General features: G+C 36.7%; 2 protein-coding genes across 2 annotated transcripts; one reads left to right on the top strand and one right to left on the bottom strand.

Moving 5' to 3' along the window:
* The first annotated feature begins 8,571 nt into the window (after positions 1 to 8,571).
* LOC110116708 (copper-transporting ATPase HMA5-like) lies at positions 8,572 to 18,163 on the top strand. Its single transcript, XM_020850404.2, has 6 exons — positions 8,572 to 8,945; positions 14,093 to 15,484; positions 15,859 to 16,113; positions 16,425 to 16,547; positions 17,034 to 17,510; positions 17,596 to 18,163. Exons 1-6 carry the CDS (start codon positions 8,628 to 8,630, stop codon positions 18,010 to 18,012), a joined length of 2,982 nt encoding a protein of 993 aa, XP_020706063.1. The 5' UTR covers positions 8,572 to 8,627; the 3' UTR covers positions 18,013 to 18,163.
* On the bottom strand, positions 17,824 to 20,835 carry LOC110116714 (pentatricopeptide repeat-containing protein At5g39350). The gene is made up of 3 exons (XM_028701346.1): positions 20,703 to 20,835; positions 18,490 to 20,546; positions 17,824 to 17,954 (listed from the first exon to the last, which is right to left on the bottom strand). The coding sequence occupies exon 2, from the start codon at positions 20,531 to 20,533 to the stop codon at positions 18,536 to 18,538; it is 1,998 nt and encodes a 665-aa protein (XP_028557179.1). The 5' UTR covers positions 20,534 to 20,546; positions 20,703 to 20,835; the 3' UTR covers positions 17,824 to 17,954; positions 18,490 to 18,535.
* Between the last annotated feature and the right edge of the window lie 1,226 nt (positions 20,836 to 22,061).

Genomic DNA, 22,061 nt, shown 5'->3' with positions numbered 1-22,061 from the left:
TATAAAATTGTAACGATCATCTCAAAACTTTGCCCGTGTATTGTTATAAATTGGAGAAATTATCCTATTAAATTTAACTATTAACATATATCTGCAAAATTTTATTAGTCTCTTTAAACCTCTTTGCAAGTTCCATAAAGTTTGCCAAGTATCCACAAATTTAAATATGAAAATAATTAATTTCTTGATTTCAACCCATTGTGATAATTATTAACTATCATAATTAAATCTACCAATTTGATATGAATAAACCATGAAGTTCATCCCTAATTCAAGAAATTAACTTATGGGAAACCATATTTGAAATCTTGGGTTTATATGTATAGATACTTATGTTAACGTCTCAATTGTTTTATTTTAATTTGTTGGTTTTTTGTTATTGTGATCTTTTTTGAAGCAATATTTCTACAAGTTTGATATTTAGTTATCCAAGAATATAATAAAAGATTTAAATTTTAAAAAGAGACTCAATTTACCCGAACCTTACAGTGCAATCGAAGATTGTAAGGAGATCTTACGTAACAAGGTTGCTCGAAATACTTCTCAAATGATTTGTGCACCCTTTAGAACTTAGAAATCACTACAATGAATTGATTTAAGGGACTATTTATAATATTCATGAAAGGCATTCTAACTTTACCAGGGATGTATCTTATAATAATTAATAATAACAATGTAGATTATGCCCTCATGATCATACAATAATTGAATGATGTTATCTCTTTGCTAGTCATGCAATTTGAATACACAATATCATAAATCTTGATGTCATACACACTAGAGCGTCCTGTCTAAATGCTACACATAGTGGCACTCATGTGTATGTAAGGAATGCAAATTAGAAAACATTGTTCTATTAAGTCTTCCTGACTTAAGTATCAAGTGTGATAAAAAAATAAAGATCCCTTTGTGATACATTTATATATTGAGCTCTATTATTATTTTTGAGATCATGGAAGGTATTCTGCATGTTTTATATAAGAACATAAAATCTAGGTTGGTCATACTAGGTATTCATACTTGGAAGACAGTAAAAGATTTTATATTTATCTATCTTATTATGTTAAAAAGTAGTATGTATTAAGTTGTTTATGGGGGAAAATATCTTAATCAAGTGATGCTAGTGTAAAGCCTCAAATGATTGTTGTTCTTGGATTAGCTGTCACATCCCAGGTCCGGAAAGTGGTACATCCTGGTAATACAAGACATGATGAAGGGATAGGAAGACTTGCTTTGTATTTACAAAGAGAAGTATACATATATAAGAGATACAAGATACAGACACACACACACACATCATAGTGAACAAAGAAAGTTAAATAAAGAGTCGATTCATTAGTAGAAGTTCAAATAATTAATACATCCAAATAACAATAGTTTTGATACAAGCCAACAAGAATATAAATAGATCAAAAAGCAGTAAAGAAACTACCCAACCTTCAGAATAATAAATATAATAAACTACTACATAATAATAAATACAAAAAATAGCCTACTGTTGGTAACCTTACTCCAGAGGTGGCAGTCCATCAAATACACCTGCGAGACTTGCTGAAAAAGATAATGGGTGAGTTTGATAAATCAAATGATCAAACTCAACAAGTAACTTCTATTTACCAAAGCATAAATGACAAAGGATTGGGGCATGCAGTATGAACAACCAAAAGAGGGGAGTGCTAACCTATAATCATTATATCAAAAATTGTCATGAGATATACTATGTTTTCTACAACATATTCTAATATATGCATGAATATATTTAAAATATATGCATGAATATATTTAAAATATATGCATGAATCTATGTAAATTAGCTATTGATGCCAAAACACTTCAAAGGTTATAACTACATCACACAAGATTTCATTGTATCTCACAATGATTGCAAGTCATTTTTTTGTTTTTAATTCATATCCACTTATATATTTTTATATTATACATATATTTTATTATCGGTTTATCATATACTCATATCGTAAAGGCAAATACCAACCCAAGGAAATCAAGTGCCTTCCTGTAGAGTCGTTACTCAAGGAGTCCGTCGGGGGCTAACCAAAAATCAATAGGGTTATACCGACATATGTATAGTCACACAGTGCAATGCTGTTACAAATAATCATCATGTGTTATATAATTCAATGTGACAATTACAATTTATATAACCAAAGTGATTTACAAAATGAGAATTATATACTACATTGAATAAAACTAATGTATATGAACTTAATCTTTTATATAATCATTTTAAATGCTAAAAGCTCATGCATCAACAAATCAAAATAATATTATTTCTATCATATGATGATTTCAATATGAGACATAAATAAGCTTTTTGACATAACACAATACTAATTAATATTGGAAATAGAATCGACAACATAATATCCTAAAACATATCACAAGCAATAAGAATATAGAGCCCCTAACAAATAAGAGTATGATTATTCCAAAATAAATAACAGTTACTCACTTTTAAGCAAGCAATATGAAACTTCAAGCCTATCCGATATTAAATCGACAAGACTACAAATACAACAAAGCCGTACAAGAATAATCCTAATTTAATGTACAAACTAATAGGAAAAAGACTCCAATACATGAAACATTAGACTCCCATAGAAATAAAAGCACAAAACTATATAGGTAGTATTAATTAAACAACAGTAATAAAAAAACAATGATAACAATAATCAGTTACACAACTTAATTTGATCAATGGGGAAGGATGGAGGAGACAGACACAATCTTTATCCAAGAGAAAGAAGGGAGACTCCACCTTGCTTGAAGAGGTAGAAGATGGAGGGATCTTCTTTGCCAACAATTCCAGCTATTCTTAGGGAAGAAATGAAAAAGAGGAATAAGGAAGAGGTTCGACGACTAAGAGAGAGAGGAGGGATTTCGATGACTGCTACGAGATAAAAAAATAGGAAAAATAAGTGATGCCCTAACTTCCTATTTAGTTGAAATAGCAAGATAGGTTGAAGAATCTTTCGAATAGGGAATGAAATCGAGTTTGGAGAGAGATTTGCTACTGAGGGAGGCTGTTCGGACAATTCGCATGAGAAGGAGGCGAGCCAGCTGGTTCGCGATTCAGACTAAGGAGGAGTCAGGGCGGCTGCTTGCGTGTATGGGAGGAATCTTGAACCAATTTTTTCCGGTTCAGCTTATAACATTAGCAGTCTAAACTTTTCCTTAGAATCTTTAAAAGGAAGTTGCACTTCTTCTAGGTTTTATAAGAAGTAGGAGTCAAAAACTTTTTTCTAATAAAATTGTTTGGTTTTTTAAAGCAGTCAAAGTTTCTCTCAATTTGGTTAGAGAGCATGGATAAAATATTAGATGAAATTGAATAAAATACACCAATGATCAAATATACTATCAAATCCAAAGTAACTCTATAAGTGAGAATAAGCAAAGTTGTAGCTCTACACTAATATTTTTTAAATATTTGATATGGTTTTATATCATCATAAGTTTCATATATAAAAATCTCACTTATTAAAATAGAACTATATATGATGTATGAATGTCACTACTCATTTATAATCTTTCTCAACAAACAACAACAACAACATCAAGAATTTTGTTTTCTCCGTTATGCATGTTAAAAGTTGGATTCTCACACTACAGAAAATTCAGGTATTACCGGCGGTCCTATAGCCGCCGGTATTAACCGTTTGTGTTTAATAAACTGCTACCGAAATTAGCGGCGGTATAATAACCGGCGGCTATGGTATCCGTTTTATTTTATATTGGCGCATTTACTAGCGGTTAAAGCCGTCGGTTTTAAGTGACTTATTTTCTGCGTTATAAACCGCCGGAAAACCATCGAAAATTGCCCTAAATTTAGCCCTCCCGAGCCTTCCTCTTCACTTCTTCGCATTTCTCTCGCTACTGCAGACACTCGCCCCCTCTCCTCTGGCCTCTCGTGATCACGCCTCCGAGTACTATGCAGGAATCCGGCCGCCGACAATCTCCCTTAGGTCGTTGAAAACCTCCCTCCGGCCGATGATCTCAGTACCCCCAAGTCGAACCTCTCTCCTCTCCGATCTCCTTGAGTCGCACGCCCTGAACTTCTGCTCCAGCTGTCAGACTCGTCCACCTCCTCTACCCTAGTCACCGGCTCTCCTCTTTGATGTTGGTAACTTCCCTAAAAATAGTGATGGCCAATGGTAGAATGAATGATTTCATGATATGTGGATGGAGTTGCTTTTTGTTGGGTTAGAATACATGAGCAAGTGAAGTTACATCTTATTTCTTATGTATCCCTAATGAGCTCATGAGTTTTGGGTTAGAACTTATGTATTTGCACGCGATAAAAATGATCCCTATGGATTTTCAAATTCTTCATGAATATAACCAACTATTATTGGGTCTCTTGTACCTAGTAGATGTTTTAATCATATGTCCCTTTGAGGTACCATACTTTTAAGCATGCGTTTGCAAGTTATACATTGATTGTGAGAGTAATATCTATGGCCTTTCATACCAGTTTATGTAGTGGACCGTAATGGATGATGACTACATGCTTTTTTTTTTTTGCTTGTATTAGTTTTGAAATAAAGTTGGGTTATGTTTTGCAAGCAAATGCGTATAGCTTTGAGTCTCTTTGTTAAGAGATTTGAGAAAGCTCTTACTATTATGTGGAGGTCAACCTTAGAGTCTATACCTTGGTATTTGCTTTTTCTTAGAGGATGTACCTTTGTGTTTGCTTTTTGCTCATGGTATTCTTCTTGTTGATAAAATAAGAGAGGGAGTTCAAGGTAAACTTGAATTATGGAAATCAACCTTAGAGGATGTACCTTTGTGTTTGCTTTTTGCTCATGATATTCTTCTTGTTGATTAGACTAGAGAGGGAGTTTAAGGTAAACTTGAATTATGGAGGTCAACCTTAGAGTCTAAAGGTTTCGCTTGAGTAGATCTAAAACTAAATATATAGAGTGTAATTTTATTAGCAATAGATCCTAGTAAGGGGATTGTGACTTTGGGTGATCAAGTCATTAATAAGAGTACACGTTTTAAATATCCTAGTTCTAATGCATCGGGCTTATTGTGCGATACAAAAGTCCTCCTCAAGCTTAAGGGAAATTTATATAAGATGGTGAGACCTACAATGCTTTATGGTGCCGAATGTTGGCCATTAAAAGAGAAGCATAATACTGAGCTAAGTGTTGCAGATATGAGGATGCTTAGGTGGATGAGTGGTTTTACCCTTATAGATAGGATACGAGTCATTAGCCGAGTTCTCCATTTTGTCACATAAATTATTTATCTTGTATTGTTGTATTTAATGAATGGACGGTGAATGCATTCCAATTCAAGTACAATACACTTGTTCAAAAGTAAATCACGTACACTTATTCAAGCTGCATATCTTCTAATAAAGCCACCGATAAATACCGATGGTTTACCGGCGGTTGCCGGCGGTCAACTGGCGGTAACCTGACGGTTTAGCTGCTGGTAAACCTGCTATTTTGACGTTCGGTAAGCCACCAGTAATTAACCGGCGGTGACCCAGAGGTTTAGCCGCCGGTAGCAACCAGCGGTTTTCATGGCCGGATAGCCGGTAATCCGCCGGTTATTAACCGCTTGTCACCGGCGCTACGATCGCTGGTAATTATCGGCCGTCTAGGCCGCCGGAAAACCGCCGGTAAGTATAACCGCCGGTAATGGACCGGCAGAAATCGTTTCCTACGCGATTTATTCGAGCTGTTTTTGAACCGCCGGTTTTTACGAAACGCCAGAAATCTATCATTGACCGCCGGAAAAAACCGCCGGTAATGCCTGAATGTCCTGTAATGTCAAGATGTATAGCCCTCATATGAGATATATTACACATGAACCATCCGATCATAATTGAACCCTTAGCTCCCATGACGATAACGTCTGGTTGAGCTCAATCTTGTAATGATATTTGTTAATATTAAGAAAAATTGCTATCATTTAAGGGCAAATATATAGTATTTTGATGCAAGTTTGATTACATGCTGACTTAAATCAGACTATAACATTAATATTAACAAATGATTTATTTGGGGGAGTGGGACTGTAATTAATGAATTGATATGTCATGACAATTAAGTGTTATCCATTTCAGTCATTGACTTCTGCAAATGCTAATTAAATATAAAAGTGGCATTCTCTCTCACTTGTGATGTCATTCACTTGAGCTTGTTGAATTGTTAACAACCATCTAAGTTGTTGGGAATCTTTAAAGCTATTAGCAACCAATAACTTTTTTAGGCTAACAATCTTATTTTCTCTACAAAAATATAGATTTTATAAATTGTTATTATGTTCTTTCAAAGGTAAGAAGGTTGAAGAAGTCCTACAAAATAAAAGTTAAAGAAGTCTTAGGATTCGTTTGGGACAGCTTTATTATTGTTTTCTAAAATTACTTTTTAGTACAAAAATTTCTAATTCAAGAAAAAATTTAAGTAGAAAATTGTTTTAAAAAGCATTAAAAAAGTCGTCCCAAACGAAGCATTATTAAAAGTTGTTTTAGAAAGCTTTATTTGGGATGACTTTTTTTAATGTTTCTTAAAACAACTTTTTAGTACAAAGTTTTAATTTTTGTAGTAAAAAGTTATTTTATGTAGTAAAAGCGTTGTCCCAAACTAAATCTTAGGCTTCGTTTGGGACGTCTTTCTTATTGCTTCTTAAAGCAGCTTTTTAGTATAATAAATAAATTTTTTTTATACTAAGGAGCAGTAAGAAAGCCATCCCAAAATAAGCCTTAATCATCAATAGCCAAAGCTCCATGTTATGTTTTAACAAAAAAAAAAGCTATATATCACAAAACAATAAGAAATAATCAATAAATTTATTAATAATAATTTTATGATATATATCATTTGAACATGCTTTGTGAGTAGTCTTCCAACTTAAGAATATGGTAAAGAATATATTTTCTTACCTATTTCATCATTCCCAGCACTAACTAAAAGGTTGAAGGCTTCAATGTATAGATATCATTTTGTGAAGTGTTATAATTATGAATTGAGAATCTTTAGGGCGTCTTTCATTGAAAAATCATTTAAAAGTTATATACTTATACATTTTGTATCATAATAAAGCTATTTTTTTATCACTTGTCATTAATTTCGTATATCATATACTATAACTCTTAATATAATTAAAATATTAGTTAGTTTAACTAAACTATTAGATAAATATATCTAAGTTGTATATTCGAAACCGTCCATGCAAGGCTGAAGGCAAACAAGCTGCTTAAAATGGAGGCTGTAGATTGCTCGAATAAATTAGATTGGACCAAGTCATCAATTGCTACATATGGGCTCATCTTATATAGACCTGTCAATATTGGACCCGACCCGAAAATCCGACCCGGAAATTTCGGGTTTGGGTTGACCCGAACCCGAAGCGGGTCGGGTTCGGGTCCGGAAAATCGACCCGTTTGCAAAATCGGGTCGGGTTCGGGTTGACCCGGAAACCCGAAATTGACAGGTCTAATCTTATATCAGGAAAGCTTCAATGTATATCTCATGTAATTAAAAAGATATAATTAGCATATCTCATTTTATGGTAAGATTTTATTATGTTATATTATATTATTCTCATATTTATTTTTTAATGTAAGTTTTTTTATATAGTATTGTCTATACTCCTATCTATAAATGGAGAAATTATTCTATGCGAAGGCCGAACATAGAACGTCGTCCGGAGACCAATAAGAATGTGTCACATCAGCGATACCGAGCAGCGGTACTAAGCAGTACTGAGTCGTGGTACCGAGCGAAGGAGTGATGTGGCGCATTCTGATTTGTCTTTAGACGGCATTCGGCATCCGCACAGAATAATTAAGAGAGAGGGCCGTAGGGCAAGTGATGCAGGCAGCACTTATTAGGATACTCCGGCTGCTCACCTTACCTTCATTGCAAACTCCACTACTTTTATTATCATTAGCTTTAATACTTTTTCTGTTATTACAGTACTATTTTCCTGCACTATCACAGTTTCTAGAATGAGTAGTTTCTTACTCTTAGTTTCTTACTCTTAAGCCGTGTGCTGTAGAGAGAAGACAGTTTTAGTTTTCAATACAATTTCTCCCAGTTTTTACTGTTCCATTGAGCTCAGCTCTTTGTGTGGATCTCTCCTTCTTGCTGCTGCACCAGCAATCCTAAGAACACTATTTTTTTGTCTCAACCTGAACCTCTCTACTTTCGAGCAAAAAAAATATAGAATTTTTTTCATATTTTCTTCTTCCTCTTTTTAGTTCTTTATTTTTCATAGTCAATTTTACGAATAAGGTCTGAATATATGCCATGCATAAATATGAATTCAACAAATATTATTAGATAAGATAGTTATAATACTACACGTCTACACATGCATGAGTAAAATTATTTTAAATATATTTTTTAATTATCCTACATATTTCATAATTCGCAGCACTTGAAGGGTTCAATAGAGAAATATCATTTTGTATTATGTCGAAAAAATGTGAATTAAGAATACTGAGGGTGTATTCTGTTAAACTACGACATGCAAAGCCAAGAGGGCTCTCGTGTATTTAAAGCCCGGATTCTTTTCAAAATTTCGATTTATGGGGATTTGCAGAATTTCTTGAAAGAGGAGGAGCGACGAAGGAGATCAATAACAGGGCATAAATGGCGAGAAGAGCATTCCTGATGTCGTGCCTTAAGGGTGAGGGATCCTCTCGTGACCTATCTCCAAGGCCCCGTTACCCATCGATGCCGAGATACCCTAAGGGTGTGGCTGCGGTGGCGGCGATTGGCTGCGGAAATGACGTCGAAGCTCCGCCAGAGGATCAGAGGACGGCGATGTTCTCTGTGATTGGAATGACGTGCTCGGCTTGCGCCGGGTCGGTAGAGAAAGCGATCAAGCGATTGCCCGGAATTCAAAACGCAGCCGTAGATGTGCTCAATAACCGTGCTCAAGTTATCTTTTACCCTAATTTTGTTTCTGTAAGTCCCTTCTTCCTAATTTTGTTTAAGCGTAAAGAATTGATTTGTTTTTGCTTTAGTTTGATGGCTTTGGGGTTCTTGACGGAAAGATCGTTACCATCAGGAGAATAATATTGGGACATTTAGATCAATTAAGACAAATTCATATGCATATCATATATGTAAGAATCAAATTCAGAATCTCTTAATTGATTGCCAAAGCTTCCAACCAACAGATCAAAATGATATGCATGAGTTGGAATAATGTTAGTTTGTGATTAGTTTTTGAAGATATTTGTTTTTTTTTTTTTGCGGGGGATTATTTAGATTAATTAAAACAAATTCATATTTAAGATCTCTTGGCAGATTAAGATGAGCTGCTTGAAGATATCTGTGATTTAGTTTCTGATTGTATTTTTTTAATAATTATCTGAATTTTTGTCTTCGTCCGTCGATGGCCTATTTTTAGAGAACAAATAACGTGGTCCAACTGGATAAGCCTATCGGAATTTCGTTCCACTCTTTTTCATTTTTCTTCAAAATTCAGCTAATTTTCCATTTTAATTCCTTAGGATATGATAGGATGGCTGTAAATCATCTCTCACTAATCTATTTCATGTCATCTTTTAATCTTTCTTGCTGTTAATCCATTTGTAACTGTGTTGATAATTTCTGTTTCTGAATTCTATATCTTTTGTGCCGATTAAATAAGCACCCCTGAATATTTCTCCGTCGACTTCAAATTCTTACACGGTTGCACTGTACGAGCTTTTCTATCTTCTTTTCCTTTTTCATCAACTTCAAATTTTTACTTCATTGCACCGTCAATCTTTTTTTTTTTTTCTTATCCTGCTATGTAATAGATCTAATTTGTTTGAGTTGCTGTATTAAGAATGTTTTAGAGATTTTATTATAATTTTTTAATTATGAATTTCACTCTGAAATCACCATAATTTTCTTAAAACCTAAAACATTGGCAATGGGAGGTAACCATCAACTCGTACAAAATTAGGCGAAATATTAAGAGCAAATTCGTTTTAATTTTCTTAACAAAAAACAAACTTTTAGAAAATAGGAAAAAACAAGTCCTCTATAGAGGGACCACTTGTTGCCACCTTGCCAAATATTTTGTCCCTGGTTTCATGAGGAATATATATATATATAGTTTAATTTTTCATTCTTTAGATACAAAATTGAAATTAATTTAAATTTACATTTGATTTAAGTTTTATTTTTATTGTTTATTGTTGCGTCCTGGAATATTCGCGGCGGTAGAGAAATATATGGTTTAACGTCTTAGCATTGTACGAAGATCCAGCACACAAGCAGATAAGAGAGGGGGTGAAACATTTATAAGAGACACTAGAGTTTTAACGTGGAAAACCCTGAAAAGGGGGAAAAACTACGGGGCCTGGCCCAATTTGAATGAATCCACTAGTATTTGCAGTCGATTACAAATGAGGCTCTTCTTTTGGAGAAGGCCTTGTATTGATGTAGCAAATATACATCATATAGATTGTATTTCATGGTAGGAGTTACATATACATGTTTGTTTGGTCAGAAAGACTGTAGTTGGAAGGAGACAGGGGTCAGAAAGACCGTTGTTTGTTGATGGAGGCCGGACGGACCATAGTAGGCGACGGAGGTCGAAAGGACCATAGTCGGCAGTATTCTGGGAGAACTGTGGGCATCAGGTGGTGGCCTGGTGGAGCTCAAGGCCTCAAGTAGTGGTCCGGCGGAAGTCTGGGCCTCATGTGATATTCTAGTGGAGCACATGACCTTTGATGATGATCTGGCGAAGACAAGGGCCTCTAGCAAAGGTGAGGGCCTCTGGCGAAGGTGAAGGCCTTTGGCGAAGATGAGGGCCTCAGATGAAGACGTTAGGCCTGAACATCGGGCCTTGAGCAGAACGTTGGGCCTATATGTCGGGCCTTCAGTAGAACGTCGGGTCTGAACGTCGGGCCTAAACGTCGGGCCTTTAGATGGTGGTGCGGAGAAACTCTGGCGGTGGTCCGGCGAGTTTCCGACGGTGGTACTCCGGCGAGGCTCCGGCGGTGGTCCAACGAGGCTCATGCGGTGGTCCGGCGAGGTTCCGACGGTGGTTGAGGAGGAGCTTCTTCCTTCTCTTCTTGGCTTGATCCCTTTTGAAGAATGAGGGCTCTATTTATAGATTTTTCTGGAGTGCATGCCCGTAAAATAGGCGTGAGATCAGGGGCGAATAGGGAGTGGTCGAATGGACGGTCGATATTGAATCCTACGATCGTGCACCGTTCGTTGGTTATTTGAGGGCCTTATTGATGTCGGAATTCAGTGATCTTGGGCTCATTGGATTCGTCTCGTCGAGCCGTTCGATTCGAGTATAAGCTCGTTAAAATCGGAGATCGTTTGGTAACTCAAATAGTGATTTGAACCGTCCAACAGCACAGTCCTTGATTCGGACCCATTTGGGCTCGGATTGAGTTGAATTTGGTGTTGTTAAATTCATATTTCCGAGACGCTAGTTTGACTGTAAGCTCGTGAAATCGGAGTTCGGGTGTCTCCCCGATTTAATTTTTGAAGTTCCCAACTTGATTTTTGCCTCGAGATTCGTGCCCGATCAAGATAATTTTTTTACGACGTATCATTTATAATAATTTTTATATTCCACATGGGCGCATTAAAACGATCCAAATCAAACTGTTCGCATCAAACTTGGATGACAATTTTGGGATCTCGAAGCGCTGAATCTATTAATAATAATTATATTGAAGTTTTTTTGATAATCATAAGAAAATGAAAATAAACCTATTATATTATAAATATATTAAAAATCTAAAACAATAAAGTTTTAGACCACTCAAAATGTTTTAATATAATTATTTATATTTTTATAATTATCATAATAAGATATTTAATTTAATATTAATTTATATAATATTTAATTAAAACTTTTATCATAATTATCATAATATTATACTATAATTGACATAAGATTATAATGTAATTATTCTAAAGCTTAGTTGCTTCAAGATCTCTGGAAACAACATCAGATTTTGAAGCGGACAATCTTTTTTGAGAAAAATTATTCTATGCGGATGCCGAACGTCATCCGGAGACCAATCAGAATGTGCTAAGTCACTCCTTCGTTCGGTACTGCTCAGTATCGCGGCTCGGTACCGCTGACATGGCTGCGCCTGATTGGCCTCCGAATGCAGAGTTGAGTCCGGCGTCCACACAAAATAATTTCTCCTTTTTTGGATCATTTGTAAGATACAAATGCTTTGAATATAGAACTTAAATTTTATGTAGATTTAAATTAGAATAAAACTTAATCTATAACTAAGGTTGTTGCGAATGGGCATTCACGACGATTGAGATATAAAGAGCTTAACGTCTTAGATTTGAACGAATATCCAACACACATATAGATAAAGAGAAAGGGGGAAAGTAATATTAAGAGACCAGAATTTTTACTTAGAAAATCCTAAATAGTGAAAAAAACCACAGGTATTGTCCAGTTGAAATGAATCCACTAGTATTTGTAGTTGATTACATATAAGGCTCTTTCTTAGAGGAAGGCCTTAACTCAATGTAGCAAATATACATTATAAAGGGCACATTATATGGTTTGAGTTGGAAGAATCCAGTGGCAAGAGAGTTGTTCTCAAAACAATGTTGGCATGTTCATTTGGTCAGTAGGACTATAGGCGGTCGAAAGAGGTTGGAAGGATCGTAGTCAGACGGCTGAAGGTGGTTTGAGGGACCATACTTAGGCAATCGAAGGAGGTCAGAGGGATCATATTCAACGGGCGACAGTGGTCGGGACCATAGTTGGTGGGCGACCATGGTCGTAGGGATTGTAGTCTGCATGCGATAGTGACCGAAGGTATCGCAGTCGGTAGGCGACGGTGGTCGAGGGACTGTAGTCGACGGGCAACAGTGGTCGGTGAGACTATAGGTCAGCGAGCAATGGTGGTTGGAAGGACCGTAGTCGGCTGGCAACGATGGACGGAGGGATATTTCTTTTTTTTTTTTCTCACACCAAGATGTTGTAAGGTTGGATGAAAAAGGAATTCAATTTATGAGAAATGTAGTGTAAATGAAATATTTTTGTGTTGTTTGGATAAGTGTAAATGTTTTTTTTACATAAATAAAATAAATGTAGTGTAACGTCTAAAGATGGTTGCGACGGTGGGGGATCGTGATAGTAGAGGGAGGTGGTTGGCTAGCGGCTGGTGTCTAACGGCGGTGAAGGTGGCCTATGGTGATAGGTGGTGGTGGTTGGCAGGCGTCTGGTATTGGGTGATGGTGGTGACCGGCAGCAAGCGGAGGCAAAAGAGGTTGCTTGCAAGGAAAATAGTCAAAATTGAACAAGTTTACTTCCTTCAAAAATGAACTAAAACACTTTATGCTATATATTTTTAATTTGCTTTCCTTTTTCATCAAACCAAACACTTATATTTTTGAAACTCATTTAAATAATTTACTTTACACCCACTTCACTTCAAACAACCCCTACTAAAATATTTAACTTATTAAAAAGATTTTATCCCATTGCCTCAAGTTGCTCCTCCATCGGGTGATGTGGATGATCCCTAATTTTTCTTAAATACTTTTTTATTAAAAAATAAAAATGAAGTTCATTCTCAAAATTTCGCTTTTTGATGTGTTTTATATAGTTATCTTCTTATATTTGATTGGTGTACTCTTTATTTCTTAGGCAGAAGAAAAAATATTATTAATTACAAAATATATGCTAAAAAAATTGTGGACGTAGAATCAATGAAAGTGCTTTCAACGAAAGAACAATCTCCAAGTTTAAAAAAAATGAAGGAAAGAACAAAATGAAGCACAATCTAATGAAAAGATATATTCAGAATAAACGGATCCACTCTAAAAAAAGAATAAATAGAAAATATGAAAATCATAACTGAAAATATATTGATCAATAAAAGGCTTTTCTTTTAATTTTCACACGACAATAATATATGTCAGAATACCTTCATTAAAGTCTACTTTTCCTTGGTTCTAAATACCTGAGATTGATCATTAAATTCTACTTTTCCTTGGTTCTAAACACCAGAGACTGATCATTTCTATCGTTTTGTTTCACGTTCGAGGACATAATTTCGATCTGCTCTCCATGGCCAACTCCTGTTCCTGATTTCTTAAGAAACTAAAAACTGCAGGAGGACCAAATCCGAGAAACAATTGAAGATGTTGGATTTGAAGCTGCACTGATTCAAGAGGATTCCAAAGAACCATCAACCCTCACATGTCGGCTTCATATTAAAGGTATGACCTGCACTACTTGCTCCAACACTGTGGAATCAGCTTTGCAATCTGTTCTTGGGGTGCGGAAAGCTATTGTAGCCTTAGCAACAGAAGAGGCAGAAATTCGTTATGACCCTAAGCTTGTAAGTGCTGACCAACTAATGAAAGAAGTCGATGAGACTGGCTTTGAAGCTATTCTCATTACAACTGGGGTTGATAGGAACAAAATACAGCTCAAGATAGAAGGGGTTCGCACTGAAAGATCCATGAGAATTGTTGAAAGCTCACTCCAGGCACTCCCTGGTATAGAAGAAGTTGACATAGATCCCATTCTTTATAAAGTTTCGGTGTCCTACAAGCCAGATCAAACAGGCCCTCGCAACTTCATTGAAGTGATACAATCAACAGGATCTGGTCGTTTCTTGGCAACAATATACCCTGAAGGAGGGGGGAGGGAATCTCACAAACGTGAAGAGATTAGGCAATACTACCAATCTTTTCTATGGAGCTTGTTGTTCACTATCCCAGTATTTCTTACTTCAATGGTGTTTATGTACATCCCCGGAGTAAATCATGCTCTAGATACTAAAGTAGTTAATATGTTAACTATTGGAGAGCTTTTGAGATGGATATTATCAACTCCAGTCCAATTTATAATTGGCCGAAGGTTTTATATTGGTTCTTACAAAGCTTTACGACATGGTTCTGCTAACATGGATGTGTTGATAGCTCTGGGAACCAACACAGCCTATTTTTATTCACTCTACTCTGTGGTTAGAGCAGCAACTTCACCAAATTTTGAGTCGACTGATTTCTTTGAAACTAGCTCTATGCTCATCTCTTTTATTCTTCTGGGAAAGTATCTTGAAATCCTAGCAAAAGGCAAAACATCAGAGGCCATTGCTAAGCTTATGGACTTGGCACCTGAAACTGCAATACTCCTGACCCACGATGAAAGCGGAAATTTGTTGGGAGAAAGTGAAATTGACAGCCGGTTAATACAAAAGAATGACGTGATCAAAGTGGTTCCTGGTGCAAAGGTTGCTTGTGATGGCTTTGTCATATGGGGCCAAAGCCATGTCAATGAGAGCATGATAACTGGAGAAGCACGACCTGTTGCAAAGAGGAAGGGGGATAGTGTGATAGGTGGTACTGTAAATGAGAATGGTGTGTTGCATGTCAGGGCAACACATGTAGGATCTGAAAGTGCTTTATCGCAGATTGTTCGCCTTGTTGAATCGGCTCAAATGGCGAAAGCTCCCGTCCAAAAGTCCGCTGATCGAATTTCCCAGTATTTTGTGCCACTTGTAAGTTTTCCCTCAATTACTGATGCTTGCTATTTTTAAAGGGCAACTTTTTTTATTGTTTTGTTTTTTTTTTAAGCTTCATAATTGTAACAAATTTTTTGCTGATTTTTGTGATGGGCTGTTTTTTTATAATCAAATATGCTAGTGTGTTAGTTATAAGAAGGTTTTATTTAATTTTTTTAAAATGAAAAAAAAAAATAAAAATAAAAACCACAACAGCTCTAGAAAATAACTATCAATTGCAGCTAATTTTACAAACAGCCTCCCCAAATGGGACTTGCGACTCTTGCTATCGTCTTTTGAGAATAGGTAAACTAGCTGATTTTAGCAAAAACTTAAATGCCTAATTGAAAACTTATACATTTTATCTACAGGTCATTACTCTGTCCCTCTTAACTTGGCTAGTCTGGTTTCTATCGGGTAAATATAATGGCTATCCAAAATCTTGGATTCCATCTTCGATGGATAGCTTTCAGCTTGCTCTTCAATTTGGTATATCTGTAATGGTCATAGCATGTCCCTGTGCGCTCGGCTTGGCAACTCCTACTGCTGTTATGGTGGGCACCGGAGTTGGTGCTTCTCAGGGTGTGCTAATTAAAGGGGGTAAAGCACTTGAGAGTGCTCATAAGGTAAAGAATTAGTAATTTTTTTAACAGTATTTTTCATACATTACCAAAGCGAGCATGAATGTTATCATCTCATCTTATCAAGCTAATTTGATTTTAAATATGAAATAATTAATTTCATTTATTTATAGTTAGTATTCAGACCTAATGGATAGGATCCTCTAACTATCTCTTAGACAGAAATGTGGGTGGACACTACCAAACAAGATTTAAGCTGGGTCATATATAGTCAAATAATGTTTTTAGCCTTTCATAAACCCTGGTCGGCTCGTTGTGTTTGTATGGTTACTGAAAGGCTTAATTCTCTCTTCTAGGTGAATTGCATTGTCTTTGATAAGACAGGAACACTTACAACAGGGAAGCCGGTTGTCGTCAGCACAAGGCTTTTGAAGAATATTGCACTACATGAATTCTACGAATGTGTTGCAGCTGCTGAGGTCAGTATCTTTTTACTATCGGCCATAATGAGAGCCCTCTACTTTATAGAATTTCCAAACAAGAGGGATAATTAATATGCTAAGTTCAAAGAAAATACATAGTAGTTCTTGCCATGTCATTCAAAAGTTAAGCACGAAAGTTGTTTTATCGAATAAATATCAGTGTCAATTCCCATCAACTTATATGCATTGGTTGTCTTAAGTTTCGTTTGGGATGGCTTTCTTAATGCTTCATAAAGTAGTTTTTTAGCGCAAAAAAATAAAATTTTTGTACTAAAAAACTACTTTGCGAAGCAGTAATAAAGCCGTCCCAAACAAAATCTTAATCTCTACAAGGTGAAAAAAAAACTTATATGCGATGGTTTCCAACAATAATCTTATAGAAATTGCGTAAGAGAGCCTGAAATATGCCTATCAACAAGATTTTGTTTCCATAACAGGCGACAACATATATAATATATAATACGTTGATGCGTCCTGAAACAGGTGAACAGCGAGCATCCCTTGGCTAAGGCCATTGTGGAGCATGCCAAGAAATTCAAAGAGGAAGAAAACTATACTTGGCCTGAGGCACGAGACTTCGTTTCAATAACAGGTCATGGTGTCAAAGCCATGATAGGAAACAAAGAGCTCATAGTGGGCAACAAGAGCTTGATGCTAGACTCTGGCATTCAAATCACAGATCAAGCTCTCGAGCTCCTTATGGAAGCTGAGGAAATGGCGCAAACAGGAATTCTTGTAGCCATCAACCATGACATTCTCGGAGTAATTGCAATATCCGATCCTCTGAAACCTGCGGCGCAGGATGTCATATCCATTCTCAAGTCCATGAATGTCAGGAGCATTATGGTAACAGGGGACAACTGGGGCACTGCAAAAGCAATTGCCAAAGAGGTCGGGATAGACACCATTGTTGCTGAAGCAACTCCCGAAGAGAAGGCAGTAAAAGTAAAGGAACTGCAGGTATATTTAGATTCACTTCAAGCTCTTCTTCATTGCCATTATTTCTTCAATGCCCGCTCTTATTATGCACTGTCATATTATGTAGATGTCTGGGTTAACAGTGGCCATGGTTGGTGATGGAATCAATGATTCACCAGCACTAATCTCTGCTGATGTGGGAATGGCTATAGGTGCCGGCACTGATATCGCCATCGAAGCCGCCGACATTGTTCTTATGAAGAGCAACTTAGATGATGTTATAACTGCCATAGATCTCTCAAGGAAAACCTTCTCTCGGATTCGAATGAACTACATCTGGGCATTGGGTTACAACATCATTGGCATTCCTATTGCTGCTGGAGCACTCTTTCCATCAACAAGGTTCCGCCTTCCGCCATGGATTGCTGGAGCTGCCATGGCAGCCTCTTCTGTTAGTGTTGTCTTGTGGTCTCTCTTGCTGAAGAACTACAAAAGACCCAAAAAGTTGGATGCCCTCCATATAAGAGGCATTATGGTTGAGTGAAAATGCTTACATGAAAAATAAGATTAGCTTTGCTAGCTCTCTCCTGTATATATAGTGATTTGATTGTAAATAAAATAAGAGCTGCATGATCCTCTTGTTGCTAAAATAAAGTACTAAGTTTGGGAATGAAGACTCAGATTAATAATTTTAAGGGAAACTTGTAAAAATCACTTAATAGTTTGTCTCTCATTGAAAATGAAATTTTTTTTACAGGTTTCAGTCTAATAATCGGCTCGGCTCGGCTCATTTACAGCCCTAATGCTACCCAACCACCCATCCCTGTTGAAAAATTCTAAAAATATGGATGCGACAATCTATGGATATGTTTGCGTTTCAATCCAACTCAGAATGTCCTTAGAAGCTACTGATATATGTACCACATGTTCATTTGGAGACAAATTTTCTTACTATTTTCTATAATGAACTTTTTCCGGCAAAGAAATTTCTTTAGATTAAAAAAAAAAATCACAGAACAACCTATGCTTACAAGTTTTCGAAGCAGCTAACCATCCAAGCCACAGAATCATGGATTGCAAGCATCAATACAACTGCAGCCCATTTCTTTCCTCAATCCTCTTGCACTGACAATCCTCCTCACAGCTTGTGCATCCTTCCACCTCCCCACTGCAGCATAAATATTCCCAAGCAACACATAGTTTCCAGTGTTCGCCGGTTGCATCTCAAACAATTTCTTAGCTGCTATCTCTCCCAACTCCACATTCTCATGTACTGCACAAGCTCCAAGCAACGCTCCCCAAACTGCATAATTACCCTCATAAGGCATCTCTTTTATCAGCCTATGGGCTTCTTCAAGCCTACCTGCACGGCTCAGGAGATCGACAACACAAACATAGTGATCAATGGTCGGTTTCATGTCATAAACTCTCGTCATTCGGCCAAACAATCTTAAGCCTTCATCCACTAAGCCACTATGACTGCAGGTATACAGAACCGAAGTGAAAGTAACTTCACTTGGTTCCACTCCAGACCCCACCATCTGATCAAAAAGACAGATTGCTTTCTCTGCATGCCCATGAGTTCCATACCCAGCTATAATCACGCTCCAAGACACAAAATCTTTCACTGGTAATCCATCAAAGATCCCCCTTGCAATGTCCAAGCAACCAATTTTAGCATAGGAATCCATCAAACATGTTATCGATTCAATTTTCTCGAGGAAGCCAGTCTTCAGCAAGTAGCCATGGATGTTACTGGTTTGCTGCAAATCAGCAGAGCAAGAGTATGCAGGAAGCAAGCTTCTCATTGTGACCAAATCTGGCCATATTCCTTCCCAAATCATTAGTTTGAATTGCTCAACTGCTTCCTGTATCAGCCTATTTCGAGCAAAGCCGGATATTATTGCATTCCATGTCGCCGTTCTTCGTGAACTACGGCTAAACATTCTCAAGCTTGAATCCATGTCTCCACATTTCGAGTACATATCAATTAGAGCGGTCTCGACAAAAGCATCAGACTCGAGCCCAATCCTAATGCAGAAGCCATGAAAGCACATCCCATGAGCTACCGCAGGCAAGTTCCCGCAAGCTGTGAGAAGAGATGAAATTGTCATTGAATTTGGTCTAATATCTGATAACTTCATCTCATGTGACAGAGCAAGCGCTTCAACCGCACAGTCGTTCAAAACATAACCTCCAATCATGGCAGTCCAACAAATAACATCTCTTTCCAAATTTGCTTCATCAAAGAGTCTTCTTGCTGAATCCAAGCTTCCGCATTTAGCATACATATCGATCAGAGCATTCCTCACAGGAAGATATGATTCAAAACCATTCACCTCCACCAATTTATGAACTGAACAGCAGCTCCGCAAATTATTCAATTGAGCACAAGCAGGCAGCACAGACAACAAGGTAGCTCGATCGATCAACATGCCAGAATTTACCATTCTTTCAAAAAGAACCATTGCCTCATCAGCAAAGCCATTTTGCAAGCAACCCGCGATCATTGTGTTCCAAGAAATAACACTCTTGCAACCCATTTGATCAAACACCATCGCAGCTGCATCCTTGTTGTAACAGTTCATGTACATAGCAATCAAGCAGTTCTGAACATACTCATCAGAGCAAAATCCTTCAACCATTGCTCTGCAGTGAATCTGCGCACCGGTGGTGAGAAGGGAGAGGTCACCGCATGCCTTGAGGACAAAGGGGAAGGTTAAGTTGTTTGGTCTGTGGCTTGAAGATAGCATTCTGGTGAAGATAAGGAGTGCTTCATTGGGGAAACCAGCATCGACGCTGCTGCGAATGAGGAGGTTGAAGAGAGATGGATTCTTCAGGGGTATTTCATCGAACAGCTGATGAGCGTATGAAAGATGACCGCAGAGGAAGTATGTGGCGGCGAGTGTGCAGAGGAGAAGGGGATGCCGGGGGAGGAGACCGGAGGAGATGAGGAGGGCATGGAGATGCTCGCCGAAGCAAATGGTTTGGCGGCGAGTGTAAGATCGCAAGAGAGAGATGCATTGTGTTGGCGTAAAAAGGGGAGCCAGAGAGGAGCCATTCATTCATTAGCGTGAGGAAAGGAGAAATTATTAGGTACGGAGTGCGGACGGGAGAACCGTCTGGACACTAGTATAAAATAGTGTTCGGTACCGCTCGGTACCGCTCGGTACTCTGTGTCTGTGCAGACGGTTCTCACCCCGTCTGCACTCCGCACCTAATAATTTTTCTGAGGAAAGAGGCTTCTAATACGTTGGAATATGTCTTGTAGGATAGGTTTAGCACGTTGATGAGCGTAGGCTATGAAAGGTTTTACAAAGTAGGATTGCTTTTTGAGAATGCAAAGAATATAATAATTGATGAAGTTAATATATTTTTTATATTAATTTAATATTGTGTATTATGAAAGAGGAATTATTTTTTTCTTTATATCTCATAATATCATAATTTGGACCAACATGATTCTTATAATTTTTATTAGTCAAATACCTTATAGATTTATTTTCAAACTTAAATATTATTATCCTAAAGTATAAGCGGGATGACCTATCATATTCACGGGATGATTTCATCATTTTATAGCTCGAATCACACACTCTAAGTAATTTCTTTGACAACCTTTTTTATTTGATTGTTTAATCAGCCACTTGGTTCGCCCCTCTCTTATTAAGACTTATTATAGTTTGAAATCTTCAACTAGCGCTACATAAGACTTCTTCCAACAATAATAAGAAAGGTGGTTTATTTTTTCAATTTTTATTTAGGTTATATTGCATGTACTATCTCTTCCCACATTGATAATCTTATGTTATTAACCTTTATTGCAAATATGTTCAAATAGGTGTTAGAATCCTAGGTTTTAAAACACTAGTTCGAAAATTATTATACCCACAATATGAGATTTGAGTATAAGTTTAAATTAGATTTGAAGAAATAATATGGTGTTTGAACTTAGTCTAAATCTTGTTTAAATCTAATTTAACCCCATAATTTATGTTTGAATCAAATAAAGTTTGTTTGAATCTCATACTATAGGTTTGAATTAAATTTGACCCTTGTTTGAACTATAACCTTGAAATCAAAATATAGCTTCGAAATAAGGGTTTAAAATTTGGTTCTAAACCTTATAATGACTCAAAATATAGGATTTGAACCAATTATCTCATATGGACTTGCAATGAGTACAAATGTTTAAACTTATTATTCCTATAAAAAGGGATTGCATTGCATGGGTCGCATATTGTGAATGGATATGATGGAGAAAGTAATAAATATTTTAAAATCTAGGATCTATTCAATAGAGCTAAGTAATCCCCCTACCAATACATATTTAATCCTTATGACATGTGAATCTCTAGAGCCTTAATTCATTGGCTTCTCCTTAGGAAGGTTCATGCATTAAATAATCATCTCTGTTGTGCTCAACATCAAAGGTAAAAATACAAAATTTTCTGATAACTTAAGTAAGCTTTGTTGAAAATTTTACCAATAAGAAGTTTGAGGCGGTGTTTAATAGCAAAAAGTAATTGAAATTCATCCAAATGGTAATAGTAACTTCAAGATTTTTGATCTTGAGAATGCATTCATTGAGTG

This window comes from Dendrobium catenatum, unplaced genomic scaffold, assembly GCF_001605985.2.
Source record: "Dendrobium catenatum unplaced genomic scaffold, ASM160598v2 fragScaff_scaffold_1679, whole genome shotgun sequence".
Taxonomy (NCBI): domain Eukaryota; kingdom Viridiplantae; phylum Streptophyta; class Magnoliopsida; order Asparagales; family Orchidaceae; genus Dendrobium; species Dendrobium catenatum.
The sequence above is the reverse complement of the archived record's forward strand: the minus strand, read 5'-3'. Positions and strand labels throughout refer to the sequence as shown.

Coding starts and splice junctions, on each gene's coding strand:
- LOC110116708 (XM_020850404.2), top strand. CDS start 8,628: ATGGCGAGAAGAGCATTCCTGATGTCGTGCCTTAAGGGTGAGGGATCC. Junction 8,946..14,092: donor TTTACCCTAATTTTGTTTCT/GTAAGTCCCTTC, acceptor TAAAAACTGCAG/GAGGACCAAATCCGAGAAAC. Junction 16,114..16,424: donor CACTTGAGAGTGCTCATAAG/GTAAAGAATTAG, acceptor TCTCTCTTCTAG/GTGAATTGCATTGTCTTTGA.
- LOC110116714 (XM_028701346.1), bottom strand. CDS start 20,533: ATGAATGGCTCCTCTCTGGCTCCCCTTTTTACGCCAACACAATGCATC.